Source organism: Nycticebus coucang, chromosome 18 (genome assembly GCF_027406575.1).
Source record: "Nycticebus coucang isolate mNycCou1 chromosome 18, mNycCou1.pri, whole genome shotgun sequence".
Taxonomy (NCBI): Eukaryota; Metazoa; Chordata; class Mammalia; order Primates; family Lorisidae; genus Nycticebus; species Nycticebus coucang.
In genome coordinates, this window is record NC_069797.1 from 13,118,546 (window position 1) to 13,136,515 (window position 17,970).

At 42.5% G+C, this 17,970-nt stretch overlaps 1 protein-coding gene across 1 annotated transcript; it reads left to right on the top strand.

Annotated features, from left to right (window-relative positions):
- The first annotated feature begins 216 nt into the window (after positions 1–216).
- On the top strand, positions 217–16,653 carry CDRT4 (CMT1A duplicated region transcript 4). The gene is made up of 3 exons (XM_053567972.1): positions 217–240; positions 12,225–12,299; positions 14,315–16,653. Exons 2-3 carry the CDS (start codon positions 12,260–12,262, stop codon positions 14,773–14,775), a joined length of 501 nt encoding a protein of 166 aa, XP_053423947.1. The 5' UTR covers positions 217–240; positions 12,225–12,259; the 3' UTR covers positions 14,776–16,653.
- Positions 16,654–17,970: the final 1,317 nt, after the last annotated feature.

The window sequence follows — 17,970 nt, forward strand, 5'->3', positions numbered from 1 at the left end:
TCCACCAGCAGTGTCGCTAGAGGCACACATCCAAAGAGCACCTTGCTCAGAGCCTGTTAGGTAGAGCTGCGGCTCTGGGGAGGGTTTGGGAGTGGCCAGAGCCTTGAGAAGGCGGGACTGATTAGTGGGAAGTCGGTCACAGGTGCGCTCAGCGCCCCCCGAGGTTGCGGGGAGTCAGCGCATGCGCCGTGAGCCGTGAGCCGTGAGATGCGCTGCTCTTTTCCGGCTGAAGACCCACTGGTAAGCCGCGCTCTGCGCAGAGCGGAATCATTCCCGGGAACGTCAATGGGATCTCAGAGATAAGCTTTCCGAGACATTTCTGGCCTTAGTGGCAGCTTCTTCAGCCAAAAATAAATGAGGAGTAGCCAGAGGACAGGAAACAAAAACAAACAAAGAAACAAAACAGAAACGGAGGGTAGGGGAGAAAATGCAGAGGTGAGATGAAGCTTTGCACCGGGCTCCTGTTTGAGAAAATGTGATTCCTCTTCGGGGGCAAGGCATGGCTTAGGGAGAAAAGTGAGAGGCAAGAGGAGGAGCCTACAGATCGGAGCAGAGAGCAGAGGAGAGAGGCTGAACAGAGGGAAAATAAGTTTAATTTCCAATGGAGCTTATTTTTCAGAGTAGGGACAGTTTTGTGGGACACTGGGGCTGATTTCAGGGCAGGTGTGAGTCATTGAAGATCCAGCCATCCTGAGCAAGTTCATCTTTCTGTTCTCTTAAGTCAGAACATTCTCTGAGGCTTGCGATTCCAAAACAGGGGCAGGAGAAGGACGTTGTTTCAGAATCTGTGCAAATGTTGCATTGATTTCTCGTTCCATGAGATGTCCTACGCAGTGAATGAATGAATGATTCCTTGGTCAAATGAGATTAGAGGATGATGCATATTCACTCTTTCTTTTGGAGAATTACACAACAAGCTCTGAGAGGTCCCGTTCTAAAGGAAACAGAAATGGAGGGTAGGGGAGAAAATGCGGAAGAGAGATGAGGCATTTTTTTTTTTTCCAAACTTTTTATTTTTTTCAAACTTGACTGAGGACAGCCCTGCAATCTTGCACACAATTTAGATTATGTGAATAACAACTCCTAGGTTAAACGATCTGTGCAGCTGTATGAGGTAGCCGTTGCTGTGGACTTTAAACTTTTTTTAAGTAATTACTATTAACATCTTCAGTCTTGCATTCTGTGGGACACAGTTTGGAAAACATCGGATTAAGATAATAATCTGCTCATCTTGACTATGCTAATGACACTACTTTCACAGCGGTGGTGAGGCAGAGTCTGAGTGGGCTTGATTTGTGCCTATGCACTAATCCATCAATCCTGCCTGGAACCCACAAAATCCTTTTGCAAGATGGTTTCCTGAGATAAGGATGCAGCCTGTGCTCACAGAGGATGAGATCATTAGCTTTGCACAAGAATCCCATCTACAGCCATAGTTTCCTTAGCTCCCTGCATTAGGCCACTGGTTCTCCTGGACATTAGTTTTAAGTTAATTTTGGTATTGGTGTGTGGTGGTGGAAATGTTCCAAGGCCCTTTTACATGTTTAAAGGCCCCTAAGATGCAGTCCTAACTCTATAATTAGGAATCCCTTCCTTCCTTCCTTCCTTCCTTCCTTCCTTCCTTCCTTCCTTCCTTCCTTCCTTCCTTCCTTCCTTCCTTCCTTCCTTCCTTTCTATTGAATCATAGCTGTGTACATTAGTGCAACCAAGGGGTACAATGTGCTGGTTTCATATACAATCTGAAATATTTTCATCAAACTGTTTAATAAAGCCTTCATGGCATTTTCTTAGTTATTGTATGTAGACATTTGTATTCTTCATTTAGTAAGCTTCACCTATACCCATTCTAAGATGACTCCACCAATTACCCTCCCTCCACCGCAACCTCCCCCCACTTCCCTTGGCCCTTTCCCCATATTCTTGTACTATAGTTGGGTTATAGCCTTCATATGAAAGCTATAAATTAGCTTCATAGTAGGGCTGACTACATTGGATACTTTTTCTTCCATTCTTGAGATACTTTGCTAAGAAGAATATATTCCAGCTCCATCCATGTAAACATGAAACAGGTAAAGTCTCCATCTTTTTTAAGGCTGCATAATATTCCATGGTATACATGTACCACAATTTGTTAATCCATTCGTGGATCGATGGGCACTTGGGCTTCTTCCATGACTTAGCAATTATGAATTGGGCTGCAATAAACATTCTGGTACAGATGTCTTTATTATGTTGTGATTTTTGGTCTTCTGGGTATATACCTAGTGAAGGAATTATAGGATCGAATGTTATGTCTATTTTTAGATGTCTAAGTATTCTCCAAACATCCTTCCAAAAGGAATGAATTAGTGTGCATTCCCACCAGCAGTGTAGAAGTGTGCCCTTTTCTCCACATCCATGCCAACATCTCTGGTTTTGGGATTTTGTTATGTGGGCTAATCTTACTGGCGTTAGGTGATATCTCAAAGTAGTTTTGATTTGCATTTCTCTGACGATTAAGGATGATGAGCATTTTTTCATGTGTCTGTAGGCCGTGCACTTGTCTTCTTTAGAGAAGTTTCTCTATAAGTCTTTTGCCCACTCTGAAATGGGATCACTTGTTCTTTCCTTGCTAATACGTTTGAGTTTTCTATGGATTCTGGTTATTAAACCTTTGTCAGAGGTATAACTTGCAAATATTTTCTCCCATTCTGAGGGCTGTCTGCTTTCTATAACTACTATGTTCTTGGCTATGTGAAGCTTTTTAGTTTGATTACATCCCAGTAGTGTATTTTTGATACTGCTTCAATTGCCTGGGGAGTCCTCTTCATAAAATATTCACCCAGGCCAATTCCTTCAAGAGTTTTCCCTGCACTTTCTTCTAGTATTTTTATAGTTTCATATCTTAAGTTTAAATCTTTTATCCAGTGAGAGTTTATCTTAGTTAATGGTGAAAGGTATGGGTCCAGTTTCAATCTTCTACAGGTCATCAGCCAGTTCACCCAGCACCATTTGTTAAATAGGGAATCTTTTCCCCACTGAATGTTTTTAATTGGCTTGTCAAAGATCAGATAACGGTAAGTATCTCTTGGTTCTCAATTCTGTTCCAGACATCTACCTCTCTGTTTTTGTACCAGTACCATGCTGTTTTGATCACTAGTGATTTATAGTACAGTCTCAGGTCTGGTAGCATGATTCCTCCTGCTTTGTTTTTATTTCTGAGTAATGTTTTGGCTATTTGAGATTTTTTCTGATTCCATATAAAATGAAGTATTATTTTTTTGAGATCTTTAAAATATGACAATGGAGCTTTAATAGGAATTTCATTAAAATTATTTATTGCTTTGGGTAGTATAGACATTTTAACAATGTTGATTCTTCCCAGACATGAGCATGGTATGTTTTTCCATTTGTTAACATCTTCAGCTATTTCTTTTCTTAAAGTTTCATAGTTCTCTTTATAGAGATCTTTCACGTCCTTTGTTAGGTAAACTCCCAAATATTTCATGTTTTTTGGCACTACTGTGAAAGGAATAGAGTCCTTGACTGTTTTTTCAGCTTGGTTATTGTTGGTATATATAAAGGCTTCAGATTTGTGGGTTTTGATTTTGTAGCCTGAGACATTGCTGTATTCCTTGATCACTTCTAAAAGTTTTGTAGTAGAATCCCTAGTGTTTCCCAGATATATGATCATATCATCTGCAAAGAGTGAAAGTTTGATCTCTTCTGACCCTATGTGGATACCCTTGATCACCTTTTCTTCCTTAATTACAATGGCTAAAACTTCCATTACAATGTTAAAGAGCAATGGAGACAATGGGCAACCTTGCCTGGTTCCTGATCTGAGTGGAAATGATTTTGATTTAACTTCATTCAATACGATATTGGGTGTGGGTTTGCTGTAGATGGCCTGTATCAGTTTAAGAAATGTCCCTTCTATACCAATTTTCTTAATTGTTCTGATCATGAAGGGATGCTGGATATTATCAAAAGCTTTTTCTGCATCAATTGAGAGAATCATATGGTCTATATTTTTCAGTTTGTTTATGTGCTGAATTACATTTATAGATTTATGTATATTGAACCAGCCTTGAGACCCTGGGATAAATCCCACTTGGTCATGGTGTATAATTTTTTTGATGTGTTGTTGGATTCTGTTTGTTAGGAACTTATGGATATTTTTGCATCGATATTCATTAGTGATATTGGTCTATAATTTTCTTGTCTTGTTGGGTCTTTCCCTGGTTTAGGAATCAAGGTGATGTTTGCTTCATAGAACGTGTTGGGTAGTATTCCTTCTTTTTCTATATTTTGGAAGAGGTTTAGTAATATAGGCACTAGTTCTTCTTTAAAGGTTTGGTAGAATTCTGACATAAAGCCATCTGGTCCTGGGCTTTTCTTTTTAGAGAGATTTTGTATAGTTGATGCTATTTCGGAACTTGATCCTGTTCAACATTTCCACTTTGTTCTAGCTAAGTCTTGGTAGGTGGCATGCTTCCAAGTATTGGTCAATTTTCTTCAGATTTTTATATTTCTGAGAGTAAAGTTTCTTGTAATATTTATTAAGGAGTTTTTGAATTTCTGGGAGGTTTGTTCTAGTTTTGTCTTTACCATTTCTGATTGATGAAATTAGAGATTTTACTCTTTTATTCCTGGTTAGGTTGGCCAAAGGTTTAACTATTTTTTTGATCTTTTCAAAAAAACCAACTATTTGATTTATTGATTTGTTGTATAATTCTTTTGTTTTCAATTTCATTTAATTCTGCTCTGATTTTGGTTATTTCTTTTTTCTGCTGAGTTTGGGATTGGAATGCTCTTTCTTCTCCATTTGCTTGAGATGTCTCATTAAGTTGTTAACTTCCTCTCTTTCCATTCTCTTGGGGAAGGCTTTGCAGGGCTATAAATTTCCCTTTTAGGACTGCTTTTGCAGTATCCCAGAGGTTCTGATAATTCATGTCTTAATTGTCATTTTGTTCCAAAAATTTGGTAATTTCCTTCTTAATCTTGTCTATGACCCATCTATACTTCAGCATAACGTTATTTAGCTTCCATGTTTTTGTATGAGTATGCAGATTCCTGTTGTTATTGAGTTTAACTTTTATTCCATGATTGTCTGAGAAGATGCAAGGAATAATTTCTATTTTTTAAAATTTGCTGAGATTAGACTTGTGACCTAGGATGTGATTGATTTTGGAGTATGTTCCATGGGCTGATGAGAAGAATGTGTATTCAGTTTTGTTGGGATGAAATGTTCTGTAGATGTCTCTTAAATCCAGATGTTGAATGGTTAAGTTTATTTTTTTACAACCTCTGCAATTATTAGTTTATTAGTATAATCCAGGACTCAGACGTTCAGTATTCCTCCTGAAATTACACAAACAAATGCAAATGGAAAGAATCCAAGTCAAAATTATATAACAAAACAGCACTCCATCACAAAAGCGTGTAAAATTACAAGAACGCTATTTTAAAATCCTGGCACTTTAAGAGACCAATAATCTCAAAAACCACAAAATTGCCAAATTGTTCCCTAAACTGCTAAGCAGATAAACATGACTCTAATGAATGAGTGTGGGTTTTGTAAGGAAAAATCAAATTCAAATAAATTGAGTAATTTGTATTAAGATGTGATGTTTTTAAGTGTCTTCTTTCCTATCAATTTGATTTTAAAAAGGGGAAAACCACAATACATGAATATATAAACGATTTTATTTTTATTTATTTCTTTTCTTTTTTTTTATTAAATTATAGCTGTGTACATTGATATAATCATGAGGCATCATTCATTAGCTTCACAGACCGTATAAACGATTTTAAATGTGACATTATTTTAAAGGGTGGCTCACTTAATTAAAGATACTCTAAGTGGATAATCTGAAGTTTCCTGAGCAGTTCATATTTAGGTAAACGGGAAAAAGACATTTATAGCCAGCACTTTCTTAAGTCTTTGCCAGGACTAACATCAACAAAAAATGCAACATGGCAGTCTTGTATTTTAAGCTCATGCTTTTGGGGCTACATTCTCGGGTCTTCTTTAATGTGGGAACTGCAAAATATAACTGCCATTACATGTAATGGGAGTCAAAGAATAGAGTCCTCATGTATAGATTAGAACATACTTTTCTATTAGTCCTTCAAGGACAGACTTTCAAAACATTTGATTCTAATAATCCCATGCTGTGAGTAGAGTGCTCACTCTTCACTTTGTAAAATGTAAATGGGCTATGTGAAATTTGTCATCAACTTTGGAGTTTCAGTTATAGATGAAAACTATCTCAATTTACTTTTATTACCCCCATCATGATATGCAGGGTGAGTAGAAAAAAAGCTTTTTATCAGCTAATTATATGAAAAGATAAACAATGTAATAACTCATGTGATCCACAATGGGCAAAAAGCAAAAGACTAGCTTCTTCTCAAGAAGAAAAATTTCAGACATATGAAAAGGACAACAGAACTAATTAAAAAAAATTGTATTTACTTAGAAACATTTAGAATGTCAATAAAACAGCTGCAACTTTTTTTTTTTTTGCAATTACAGAGTGGTATTCAGTTAATAGAACAACAATTATTTCATATAAGCTGCATCAGAGACAACTGAAGATGAAAAAACTACCATCCCCATATATAACTAATTTGTGCTGTGCACCAAAAAGAACCTGCTTTAAATTTCCATGACAATTTACAACCCCCATACTGTACCAGGCAAGGTTAGTGGCTGTTGAAAATACCACCAGGACAGGGCTATCTAAAGACACATTCGGTAGTGTGTTAACTATACAAAAAAAGACACTGTACAGTTTAAAAACAAATCTTACACAGCCTTACATTTCAATTTTTTTCTTTAAAAGGAGTGAGTTGTGTACAGGGGGTTAAATGCTTTATAGACAAGAAAAAAAAACTGTGCTAGAACCAACTTATTCATCATCATCATCTTCTTCATCTTCCTCCTCTTCCTTCTTTTTCTTGCTTTTTTCAGCCTTGATGACTCCCTTTTTTGCTGCATCAGGTTTTCCTTTAGCTCGGTGCAGCAATATGCAGCAATATCCTTTTCGTATTTTTTTCAGCTTTGCTGCCTTCTTTTCATAAGGCTGCTTGTCATCCACATCTCTCCCAGCTTCTTTGCAACATCACCAATGAATAGGCCGGGATGTTTCCTTTGATTTTTGGGCGATACTCAGAACAGAACAAGAAAAAGGCCGAAGGAGGCCTCTTGGATGCATTGGTATCCTTGAACTTCTTTTTTGTTGCCCCTTTAGGAGGGATGTAGGTTTTCATTTCTCTTTCACAATGGGCCTTGTCTGCCTTTGCCGTATCTTCAGATTTTCCTTTCTCTTTAGCAGATATGGTCTTCCACCTTTCTGAGCACTTCTTAGAAAACTCTGAGAAGTTGACTGAAGCATCTGGGTGCTTCTTCTTGTGCTCCTCCCGACAAGTTTGCACAAAGAATGCATATGATGACATTTTGCCTCTCGGCTTCTTAGGATCTCCTTTGCCCATGTTTAGTTATTTTTCCTCAGTGAGGCACAGAGCCACCCAGTGCCCATCCGGCTCTCACTTGCCCCAGTGCTGTCTCTCTGGAGCTCAATGTACTGCCGAATGGTTAAGTTTAAATCTAAAATTTCTTTGCTCAGCTTCTTTTTGGAGGATCTATCCAACAATTCTAAAGGGGTGTTAAAATCTCTGTGACTACTATGGAAGTGGAGGAAATCAAGTTGCTCATGTCTGTTAGTTTCTCTTATAAATTGAGGCACATTCTGGTTGGGTGCATAAATATTAATAATTGAGATCTCATCATATTGAGTATTACCTTTAACGAATATGAAGTGTCCATCCTTATCCTTCCCTATTTTGGTTGGTTTAAAGCCTATTGTATCTGCGAATAGGATTGCAATGCCTGCCTTTTTCTGCTTTCCATTTCCCTGGAATATAGATAACCATCCCTTCACGTTTAGTCTACATTTGTCTTTTAAGGTAAGATGAGATTCTTATGTATGCAGCAGATATCTGGCCTAAGTTTTTGTATCCAGTCAGCCAACCTATGCCTCTTTAGAGGACAATTTAAACCATTCACATTAATTGAGAAGATTGATAAGCCTTTCAAAAGTCCAGTGGACATTTTTAATCCTTTTGCGACTGTGGAAGTTGGAATTTGATCAAAATTTTCTGGGTGAGTTTACTTTTGTCGTGGAGGATTACACTGGTCTTTATGGAGGATAGGTCTGAGACTATCCTGGAGAGCTGGTTTAGTTATGGCAAATTTCTTCAACATGTGAATGTCATTAAAGTATTTAATTTCTCCATCACAAATGAAACTCAGTTTAGCTGGATACAGGATCCTGGGTTGAAAGTTATTTTGTTTTAGGAAATTAAAAGTCGATGACCATCCTTTTCTAGCTTAAAAGGTTTCAGCAGAGAGATCTGCAGTTATTCTAATATTCTCCTTGCAGGTTATGGTTTTCTTACGTCTGGGTGCTTTCAGAATTTTCTCCTTCATATTAACTTTAGTGAAATTGATTATGATGTGTCTGGGGGATGTCTTATTCAGGTTGAGTCATGCTGGAGTTCTGAAACTGCCTGCTATCTGAATTTCAGAATCTCTTGGCACGTCTGGAAAGTTCTCTTTCATAATCTCATGAAGAAGAGACTCTGTGACTTGTGAAGCCCCTTCATTGCTTTTGAGGATCCCTATGAGGTGAATATTGATTTTCTTTGAATTATCCCAGAGTTCTCTGAGAGAGTGATCCATTTTTGCCCTCCGTTTCCCTTCCTCTTTGAAAGTTTGGGAGTGTTCGAAAGCTTTGTCTTCAATGTCAGAAATCCTTTCTTCTGCTTGCTTCGTTCTGTTACTGAGGGATTCTACTGTATTTCTCAGATCTTTGAGGGCTGCAACTTCTTGTATCAATGTATCAAAATCGTTTGTCATTTGGTCTTTGAATTCATTGAATTCTTGAGACATCTTTCAGATTACTGCTTGGAATTCTAATTCGATCTTATTTGCTATCCAGATTCTGAATTCAATTTCTGACATTTCAGCCATTTGTTTATGCATGGGATCTTGTGCTGTGTCTGCCTTGTTGTTCTTTGGGGAAGTTGATCTACTCTGATTATTCATATTGCCAGAGTTTTTCCATTGGTTCCGCCCCATTATTATTTTTCACCATGGCCTCTGGTCGTCTTCAGAATTAGGAGGTGTCTCTCCAAGATTAGACCCCAGCGGGATCACTCTATTGTTGCTGAATCTTTGTATGAAGTGACCCTGTGTAGCTCCTCTGAGAGCCCCAGCAAGGGAATTCTGGCTATGGGAGAAGCTCTGGAGTGTGACACACCCAGATCCAGCAACAGTGCGGGGGGTGGGGGGGGTGGTGCACACGGGTCTGAGAGTGCCTGGTGCCCGGTGACTTTGGTGCAGAGAGCCCAAGGCTCCAGCTGTCTCTGGCCAGGAGGAGGGCTCCATGCAGAGGCAGGGAAGGCTCCAGAGGGAGGGCATGGGTCTCTTGGCTACCAGAGTTTCTGGCCAGACAGCGGGTGGTGAGGAGGCAGCGAGGGTATGGGAGGGAGGACACGGGTTGGGCGGCTCCCGGAGTTCCTGGCCCTGGCCCCGAGGTTGCTAGCAGAGTCTCTGACCTGGTCAGGTGTGTGGAGGCCCGGCGGGCAAGGGGCTGCCTGTTTGCCAGTGGTTTCCCTGGCTGGGGCAGGAATGCGGAAGCCTGGTGGGCCCCGAGCACAGAGTGCGGTTGCTGGCAGAGTCCCTGGCCAGGGCGGGCATGAGGATGCCTGGCAGGCGCGAGGTCACCGGTTGCCAGCGTTCTCCCTGGCTGGGGCAGGCATGCGGAGGCCCTGCGGGTGTAGAGCGCGGGGCCGAGTGGTTGCTGGCCAACTCCCTGGTTGGGGAGGGTGTGTGGAGGCCAGGTGGGCATGGGTTGCAGGCCTGCCTGTTTGCCAGGGGTCTCCCTGGCCAGGGCAGGCGTGCAGAGGCCTGTTGGTCCCGGAGCATCGGGCTGTGCAATTGCTGGTGGACTCCCTGGCCAGGGTGGGCATGGGGTGCGTGATTGCTGGCGGAGTCCTTGGTTGGGGGGGCTTGGTGTGGGCCCCCAGAGTCTCTTGCTGGGGGTGCACTTGGTCCGGCAGGGGTGGGGTGGGGGTGGAGGGTCTCTGCTCAAGAACTTCCTCCCTCGGTCTCAGCAGGGGTTAGGCTTCTGGTTCATCAGGTAAGGAGGGAAGGGTGTACTGGGAGTTCAGAATGGCAGGGAAGACTTTAGTTCGATTTTTCTGCCTAGGAAGAAAGTGTTCAGAGTCGCAGCAGGGTCCCTCTGAGGAAGTAGTCCCCACTTCCCACAGCACTCACCCGTGGGGTGAGACAAGAGGTCCACAGTTCACTGTTTGTCTGTAGAAAACCTGCAGGAGCAAACTAAGAGAAAAAAAGGAGACAGAAAAGCAAAAAAAACCCCATAGCTTTCTTGGGGGGAGGGGATGGATACTTTTCCTTTCAGATGAATTTTGTACCTGAAGCTTGGTTTCTTGGAGTCGCAGCTTGCCTTAGCAGAGGTGACCTGCAGTTATCATTTCTCTCTCGACTGGGCTCCCGGTCTTTAGCTTAATTGGGCTGTTTCTGGACGTTATCATCCCTTTTGGACAGGAGCCTCTTTCGGAAGCTGTGTTCAGTCGCCATCTTGCCCCTCTCCCCTCTATAATCAGGAATTCTTGAATGAAAGAATGTGTTTTAGGATTACAAAGGATCAAGAAGGACTGAAAAGATCTTCGGGACCCATTTCCCATCTCTAAGTAGTTGATTTATATTAATCTTCAGTTTGGGGGTTTACATTCTAGAAAAGTGGTTCCCAAACTTTGCTGCACATTAGAATCACCTAGGAAACTTTTTATTTTTAATGTCTGGGTTGCATCCTGTCTAATCAAATCATGGTGTTGGGGGTGGGAACCTGCATTGGTATGTTTTAAACATCTCCAGTAATTCTCATGTGCAGCAAAGTTTCGTGGGGCACTGGTTCAGAAGCACTTTAATTTCCAGTCATTTTATTAAAACAGCTTTGTCTGTCTGAGAGAAGCAAGACAGGAATTCATCCTCATCCTCATTTTGTAAGTGATAGTTGAAGTCCTAACAAGCTAAAGAACCTGATTAAAGTTATAATATTGTGTCAGGTAATTGAATTACTTGGGCCAAACCTGGTCTATCAGACTAGATTCTGGAAACGGTGAGATGAGAGATAGGGTGTGGGGTGGGGGAAGCTGCTCTTGGAAGCCCACTGGATTGAACATGGGCTTTGTGTCTGTAGGAGAAATAAGAAAGTCACTTGAACATTATGCCCCCTGTCCCTCCCACCTGTGCTGTGTGTGTCTGTAGACTGATTTGCATTTCATTTGTAGGGAGACAAAATGGAACCTTTGTGTTGGAATTGAAGGAAATTATAAAAGCCCACACCCTGTCTTCAGATTTAATGTAAATTCTTTGTCTCCTGTTATTTTCAGACTAACAAGGTCTCCCCATGAGTTTCAAGGCACTCTCAAACATGCCCTCCTTTGGTTCTTTTTAAATAGCTTCTCATTCCCTGCATTATCAGGTATGAGAAAAACACACCATTCTATGGAATTGTACAACAGCCCACATAGGGCTGCTCTTGGGGTCTGATAAGTCCTGGTGAGAGGCTCTGCATAAACTGGTGGGTTATGTAAATACACATGGTGTGGAGACATCATTCACTAAAAACTGTGCTTCCCTGAGGCTTCATTAACTAGAAGCTTAGAAGCAGTAATGAAAAGAGTGGTCCTGGGGCTGCACCTGTGGCTCAAAGGAGTAGGGCACTGGCCCCTTATATCGGAGGTGGTGGGTTCAAACCCGCCCTGGCCAAAAACTGCAAAAAAAGAATGGTCTTCAACCCCGCAGATAAAGCCAGCTCAAAACTTGTTTCCACTATCTGGAATGATTGATGAGTACTATTTTACTTATGGAGAGAAGTGCAAATTTCAAACAGCCCTACAAATATGGAAGGCAAGTTCAGAGTCTTTTCACTGGAGGTGGATAGGCACAGGCTATGGGGGGCCACTTGAGGGGCTCCCCTGGGGTCTTTTCAGCTATGTGGAAAGAGTGTCCTCTTCTCTGAGGGTGGAGTCATTTGAGCCTCACACAGACACCAGAGGATTTAGGACCCCCCGGGTGGCTGGAAATTCCTTTTTTCTCAGGTCAGTTTGAGGAGTTTGTGACTAACAAATATTATTCTTTCCAAAAGGAATTTGGAGCTTTGATGTGACGAAATCTGTAAAAATGAGAGAGAGGAATGCTGCAAGAATGAAGATTGAAGAAGGTAGGGTTAGAAGTATTAATAGTGGTAGCTCGATACCCCAAACCCCTCCACTCCTGTGGTGGGGTTGACTAAAGTTTGAGGATTTGGGGGCAAGTGGGAAAATGCAGTGGTCCAAGGACAGTCAGTCATTCTTGTCGTGGTGCACAGAATACCGAGTGGTTGGGAGTTGGGAGGCCTTCTGCTTTCCCCTCCCCTTACTAATTTTGCTTCAGGCAGTTTTAATTTCCCCTCTATCAGATTCAGGGACATGCCCTAAACTGTGATATCTCTGCAGTTGCTTTGAGGGGAAAAGGATGACCAGTCAAGTCTGTGCTTGGAAGCCTTGCTGGGGACTTTCTAGTGAGAGGTTTTGTCTCACATCCTGCCTTCCTCAGGCAGAGTCACATGTGACTCTTCCAGGGAGATGGAAGCCTTCCATAGCACATTCTTTACTGACAGGTCTGTTCCAGACAAACTCTAGCTCTGAGATGCAGCCTGGGAGTAACTGTATAATCTGTAGCTTCTCTTCCTGTTTCCAGCATTTTTTAAACTCAATTCAATTTAGAAATGGCAGGATGAATCTTTGAGGCGCCCCACTGCCAACTCCTACTGAAATGATCAAAGAAATACAGAATTAGGGAATATAGGGGAAGGTGACAACTGCAGCAGAGAAATTTCACAGCATTTCTGTTGGGTAGAATGAAGCTGCAAAGGAAAGCAGGAAGGACAGACCACCATGATTTGGGATCTGTTTGCAGAACAGGCTGCTTGGTAAACTAATGGGCTGAATTTCTCGTAAAACCTCCCTCCCCCAGACACCCAAAACTTTTGGCCATCAGCCATAGTGAAAAGCTTAAGTGTTATTTATATATTTATTTATTGAGCCTGTTAAGCTTAAGCTTAAACCCACCACTTGTTAGCGTGCAAGCTATTTAGCCTCAGTTTCATCCTGTGTTAATTGGGGATAATGCCTGCTTTACAAGGTGTTTTAATGAAATAATGTATAGCCAAAAATTTAGCAGTAACTATTTCCTAATTACTATGTCACATGCTATGCTAAAAGCAGTACCTAAATTATTTTTAATCCACAAGAAAGAGTTATGAACACAGTCTGATTCTAGTTACCATTTTACTGACGAGGCACCTGAAGTTTAGAAGGGTTAGGATATTTGCTGAAGGTTCACGGTTACCGAGTGGGTAGGGTAGGAATTTGGAGTTGTCAGGTGCAGAGCCCATGCTTTCCAGCTTTCCAGTACTGTTCTGAGCTCTTAAAATATGTCAATTTATTTAGTCCTTACAATAGCCTCAGAGTAATTATTTTTATTGGTAAAAAATAGAAGTTCAGGGCCGCGCCTGTATCAAAGGAGTAGAGCGCTGGCCCCGTATACTGGAGGTGGTGGGTTCAAATCTGACCCAGGCCAAAAACTGCAAAAAAATAAAATAAAATAAAATAAATAGAAGTTCAGGGCTGGGTTCAGTGGTTTATGCCTGTAATTCTAGCACTCTGAGATGCTGAGGCAGGAGATTCCTTGAGCTCAGGAGTTCAAGACCAGCCTGAGCAAGAGTGAGACCCCATCTCTACTAAAAATAGAAAAATTAGCTGGGCTTTCTGGTGGGTGCCTGTAGTCTCAAGGAGGATTGCTTGAACTCAGGAATTTGAGGTTGCTATGAGCTAAGTTGAGGCCATGGTACTCTAGCCTGGGTGAAAGAGTGAGACTCTGTCTAAACTAAAGAAAAGTAAGAAAAAAATAGAAGTTCAGGGGTAAAACAATCTGAAGTTTTGCAAATATTTGAAATCAAGACTGCTTGAATTCAAGTCTCTGGCTCGTCACCATTTTGCTGTTCTTACTTGCTGTACTCTCAAGAATGTCATTCTGTCCTCCCTAGCTTTGGACTAGATTTTATTCCCATTGAATACAAGGGGTACATATGGGGGTAGTCTTCAAAATGTGGTTCCAATTCCCTCCCACTCTCTGAAAATTTGAATTATTCCATGTGAGCACATCTAAGTGGCCTGCATTTCTCTTTACTGGTAGGACTCACAGGAAACATAGGACTTCCCCTGAACCTGATTGAAAAACATGAGCCCTGGCCGGCCTATGTCACATATACCTCCCCGACAGTGCAAAGGCTCATTGAGAGAAGCAAAATGAGAGAAATGGAATGCATGCGAGCTCTTGAGGAAAGCCGCCGGAAGCAGAACAGGCAGCACAAGTTTTCCAGCATCATTCAGCTGAAAAGGAGAAAGTCATCCAAGTCCTCTGGTGACATTCTGTACAGGGACACACTGTCACAAGCCACGTTATCAATGTGGAGCACTTACTCTATAGCAGCCATGAGTCCTGCCATGATGCCAGAACCCACACATATACAAACGGAAGCCAGAGAAGGTCCCACTGCAAACTATAATAAGATCATCTTCTCCCAAAAGCCCAAGAAGAGGACACTTCTGTATAACTCACCAGCAGCCAGCAAGGACAAGCACGGAAGTGTTTAGCAAGGGGTCCCTGCAGCTGTCCCCCAGGAATGTGCCAGCAAATAAGCTTCATTTGCCACAAATTTCATTATGTCCTTTAAATTTGAACTTTTTCCTCCATGTTCCTTCCATACAGAGGCTGGTGGAGGGAAACCAGATTAGGATGTGGGCCATGGGTGTGCCCTCCAGCATTGTGGTCTGCTGGGGTTGGGCAGTCCCTGCCGTTCTAGTCTCTGCCATAGAAGCTTAGAATGTAAATGTGGCTGAATCATCTGATCCAGGCAGGGGACAGAAACCACACTTTAATATAAAGAATTCTTAACAAGGAAACTGAAGAGAGCAGAAGGAAAACACAAAGGTATCCACGGAAGTAGCATCTGCAGGGAGCAGTTATCACCCCTAAGGCTGTGGGTGGTGGGGTCAAGGGGAAGACATTGGCTCATTAAAAGTTAAGACGCTTGGAGACAGGACCTGTGGGCTGAATCTCAGACTTCCGAGGTGGGGGAGTGGGGACGCCTCTCAGTTGGAGCTGGTGTCTCTGAGCTGCAAGGGAGTCCCTGTGGAGATGGCATCCCCACCTCTGAGCAGAGGGAGCTGTTTGGCTGGTGTCTTTGAGGGGACACCGTGAGGCTGCTTCTGTGAGTGTGAGCAAAACCAAAAACCGGATTCATATTCTTCTGGAAGGAGTTGCCATTGACTGGGTGAACAAAAAGGGCTGTTAAGGGTTGCGAGTAACTTCCTGGCAGAGATAGGAAGCCAACAGAAGGTGAACAGAATGTAGACAGGAAAGGAGCTAGTTCCTCCTTCCTTTTACAGCCTGGCAGAGTCCCGCTGGTGCCCCCTCTGGGCAAAGCTGTTCATGGTACAAAGCAGCAATGTGGTTTGCAGAAACTCAAACTCAGCATCTCCAAGGATAGGATGGATTTTGAAGCCAAGAGAAAATTAGCTTAATAACCACCACAGCACAGTTCTGAGAGAGCCCACCTGGCTGTTCCACTTGGCACCTGAACCCAGTATTGAGATGTTTTTGCCTTGAGGGACTTAAAAGGGGCAGCGGGGGCCACCAAATGTCCCCTACTGAGAAATAGAAGATTCTTTTCCTCTGTACTTTAAAGTTTGCCTTGTGGAGCAGAATTGGTGGGGGAGAAGTTCCTGGCTGGACCTCAGCTGTTATTTGTCAGAGAACAGCTAGCATTGGTCCACCCATGCTCTGAGTTGGCTCCAAAGCAAACTATGCTGAAATCTTTTCAATCTTCAAGCAGATAAACTTTGTCTTTAAATGCAAGGGGAATCCAGTTATGACAAGTCAGCACAGCCAGTCTCATGTTTGGGGTTTATCTACTGAGCATGGCTGACCTAACCTGACTGTGTTTGTATTTGCAAGACAGTTAATAACCATTTGGCTTCCCTTACAGCATGTGATGTGCTGATTGATATGAGTGCCATTTGAAAAAGTTAAGTTTGCCCTACAATGCATTTTCTCCATCCCAGAGAATTGTGCAGATGTTTTCAGACACTTATAGGAGTAGCTTTGGAGAACTTGTCTCTTGCCCTGTGCCTTGGTGTTGAGATAGCTGCATGAATTAGGAACCTGTTTCTGGGTTCCAAACCCATGGCCCAAATTATTATTATTATTTTTTGCAAAAATATAGGTGCCTTCCATGGATTGTATTTTGTATCCCTGGAACATTTATAGACATAGAGGCAGGCAGAAGAGTCTGTGTCTTTATGGGTGTTTGTGGCCAAGGTATACATTTGGGAAGGTGTGGCTTACAGAGCCTCATTGAGCATTAGAGTTTATAGGAATCTGGGCTTTAATAAGGGTTTCACAGTTGTTTTTTAAAAAATTCTGTTTAATAAGTGTTCACAGTTTTATAAATAAAATTCTAGGCATTTAATAGTTTTTACAAAAGTATGTACTGCCCAAATTAAAATGAATGTTCTATGGATAGCATTGTTTGGATTAATTTCATTCTCAGAACATAACAACAGCACAAACATGAGCCCAGGACATCATTCATACTTTATGTTGCGATGGAAATTGTGTTCTGTGACTGTTGTCCAGAAGCTTCACCTCCTGAAGCAGTATCAAGAAAGTCTAAATTTGTTTTGAAATGAGGAACTCTGCTCAAGTCCAAACCAGGATTCACATGTCTGGCTAACATAGCACTTGACCAACTATGATTATATGAATTCTCCTAGGAAGAGGCAGTTGGGCAAAATAAGCTGTATCTAGTAATGAAATCCTGGTCGCTAAAGGACGAAGAGGATCCTGAGGGACCCGTGGTGTCTCATCCCCTGGTCCAGACCTTCCTGAGCACTATGTGGGTGGGGACCAGTGAGTCAGACTCTCAAAGGGCCCTTTCACTACAGCCCTGGAGAGCCCTGGGGGGACAAATGGGAGGTAGGGAGAGATCTACCTGGCTTCACAAGGCCTGCAGTGGGAGATAAACGGCTAGGTCTAGTTGGGCCCAGTGCGTGCTTGCCACAATCAGTTTTATTCATGAGAAACTGAGCGAAATCCTTGGTGCTCCCAGAAATAGGCCTGGAGCCTCAGTTTGGGCCAGAAGCATCCAGCAGGCAGTGCATGTGCTCCTGATGTAACAACCTCTGCCAGCTCCAGCAGAGAGGGCTGGGGTGTCTCACTTGGTCTTAACTGAACTCCATCCCTAAGAGGAACCTGGCTTTCTCTGAGGTTCCACAGCCCACGGCCTCTTCTCACTGATATCCTCTTCCTATGGACTGTTCACAGGAGAGCTATTTAATGAGTCCCCCTTGCCAAGGTCTGTTTCTGGAACAGCAGAACATGTACCGTTAGCCCGCCTGTGTGGCTGTGTAACTATGGCCGTGTCTGACGGCCAGCAGCTATTTCTGAACAGATCTTTGCCTCCCTGTGCACCGCATGGTATTTACCCATTTGCAAATTCCACAGTTGGTGTTTAAACAGTTGATGTTTAACCTCAGCAATGTGACTGAGCCTGCTGGTCATTTTCACATGGCGGGGTTGCGGGGGGGGGGTTGTTAGGACATCACACTTTTCCACATTCTACAAGCTCCAACAGTGGCCTGGGATCATGTCTTGAAGGAGATTAGGCTGCGTGACAGATAAGAGGCTTCAGCAAAGTCTCCAAGAAGGTAACGAAGTAAGCATGTTCCAGTGCAGGGGCACACCAGCCAGATGCTTGGGGGCGTCCCGGGAGCCCCCTAACTGCAGTG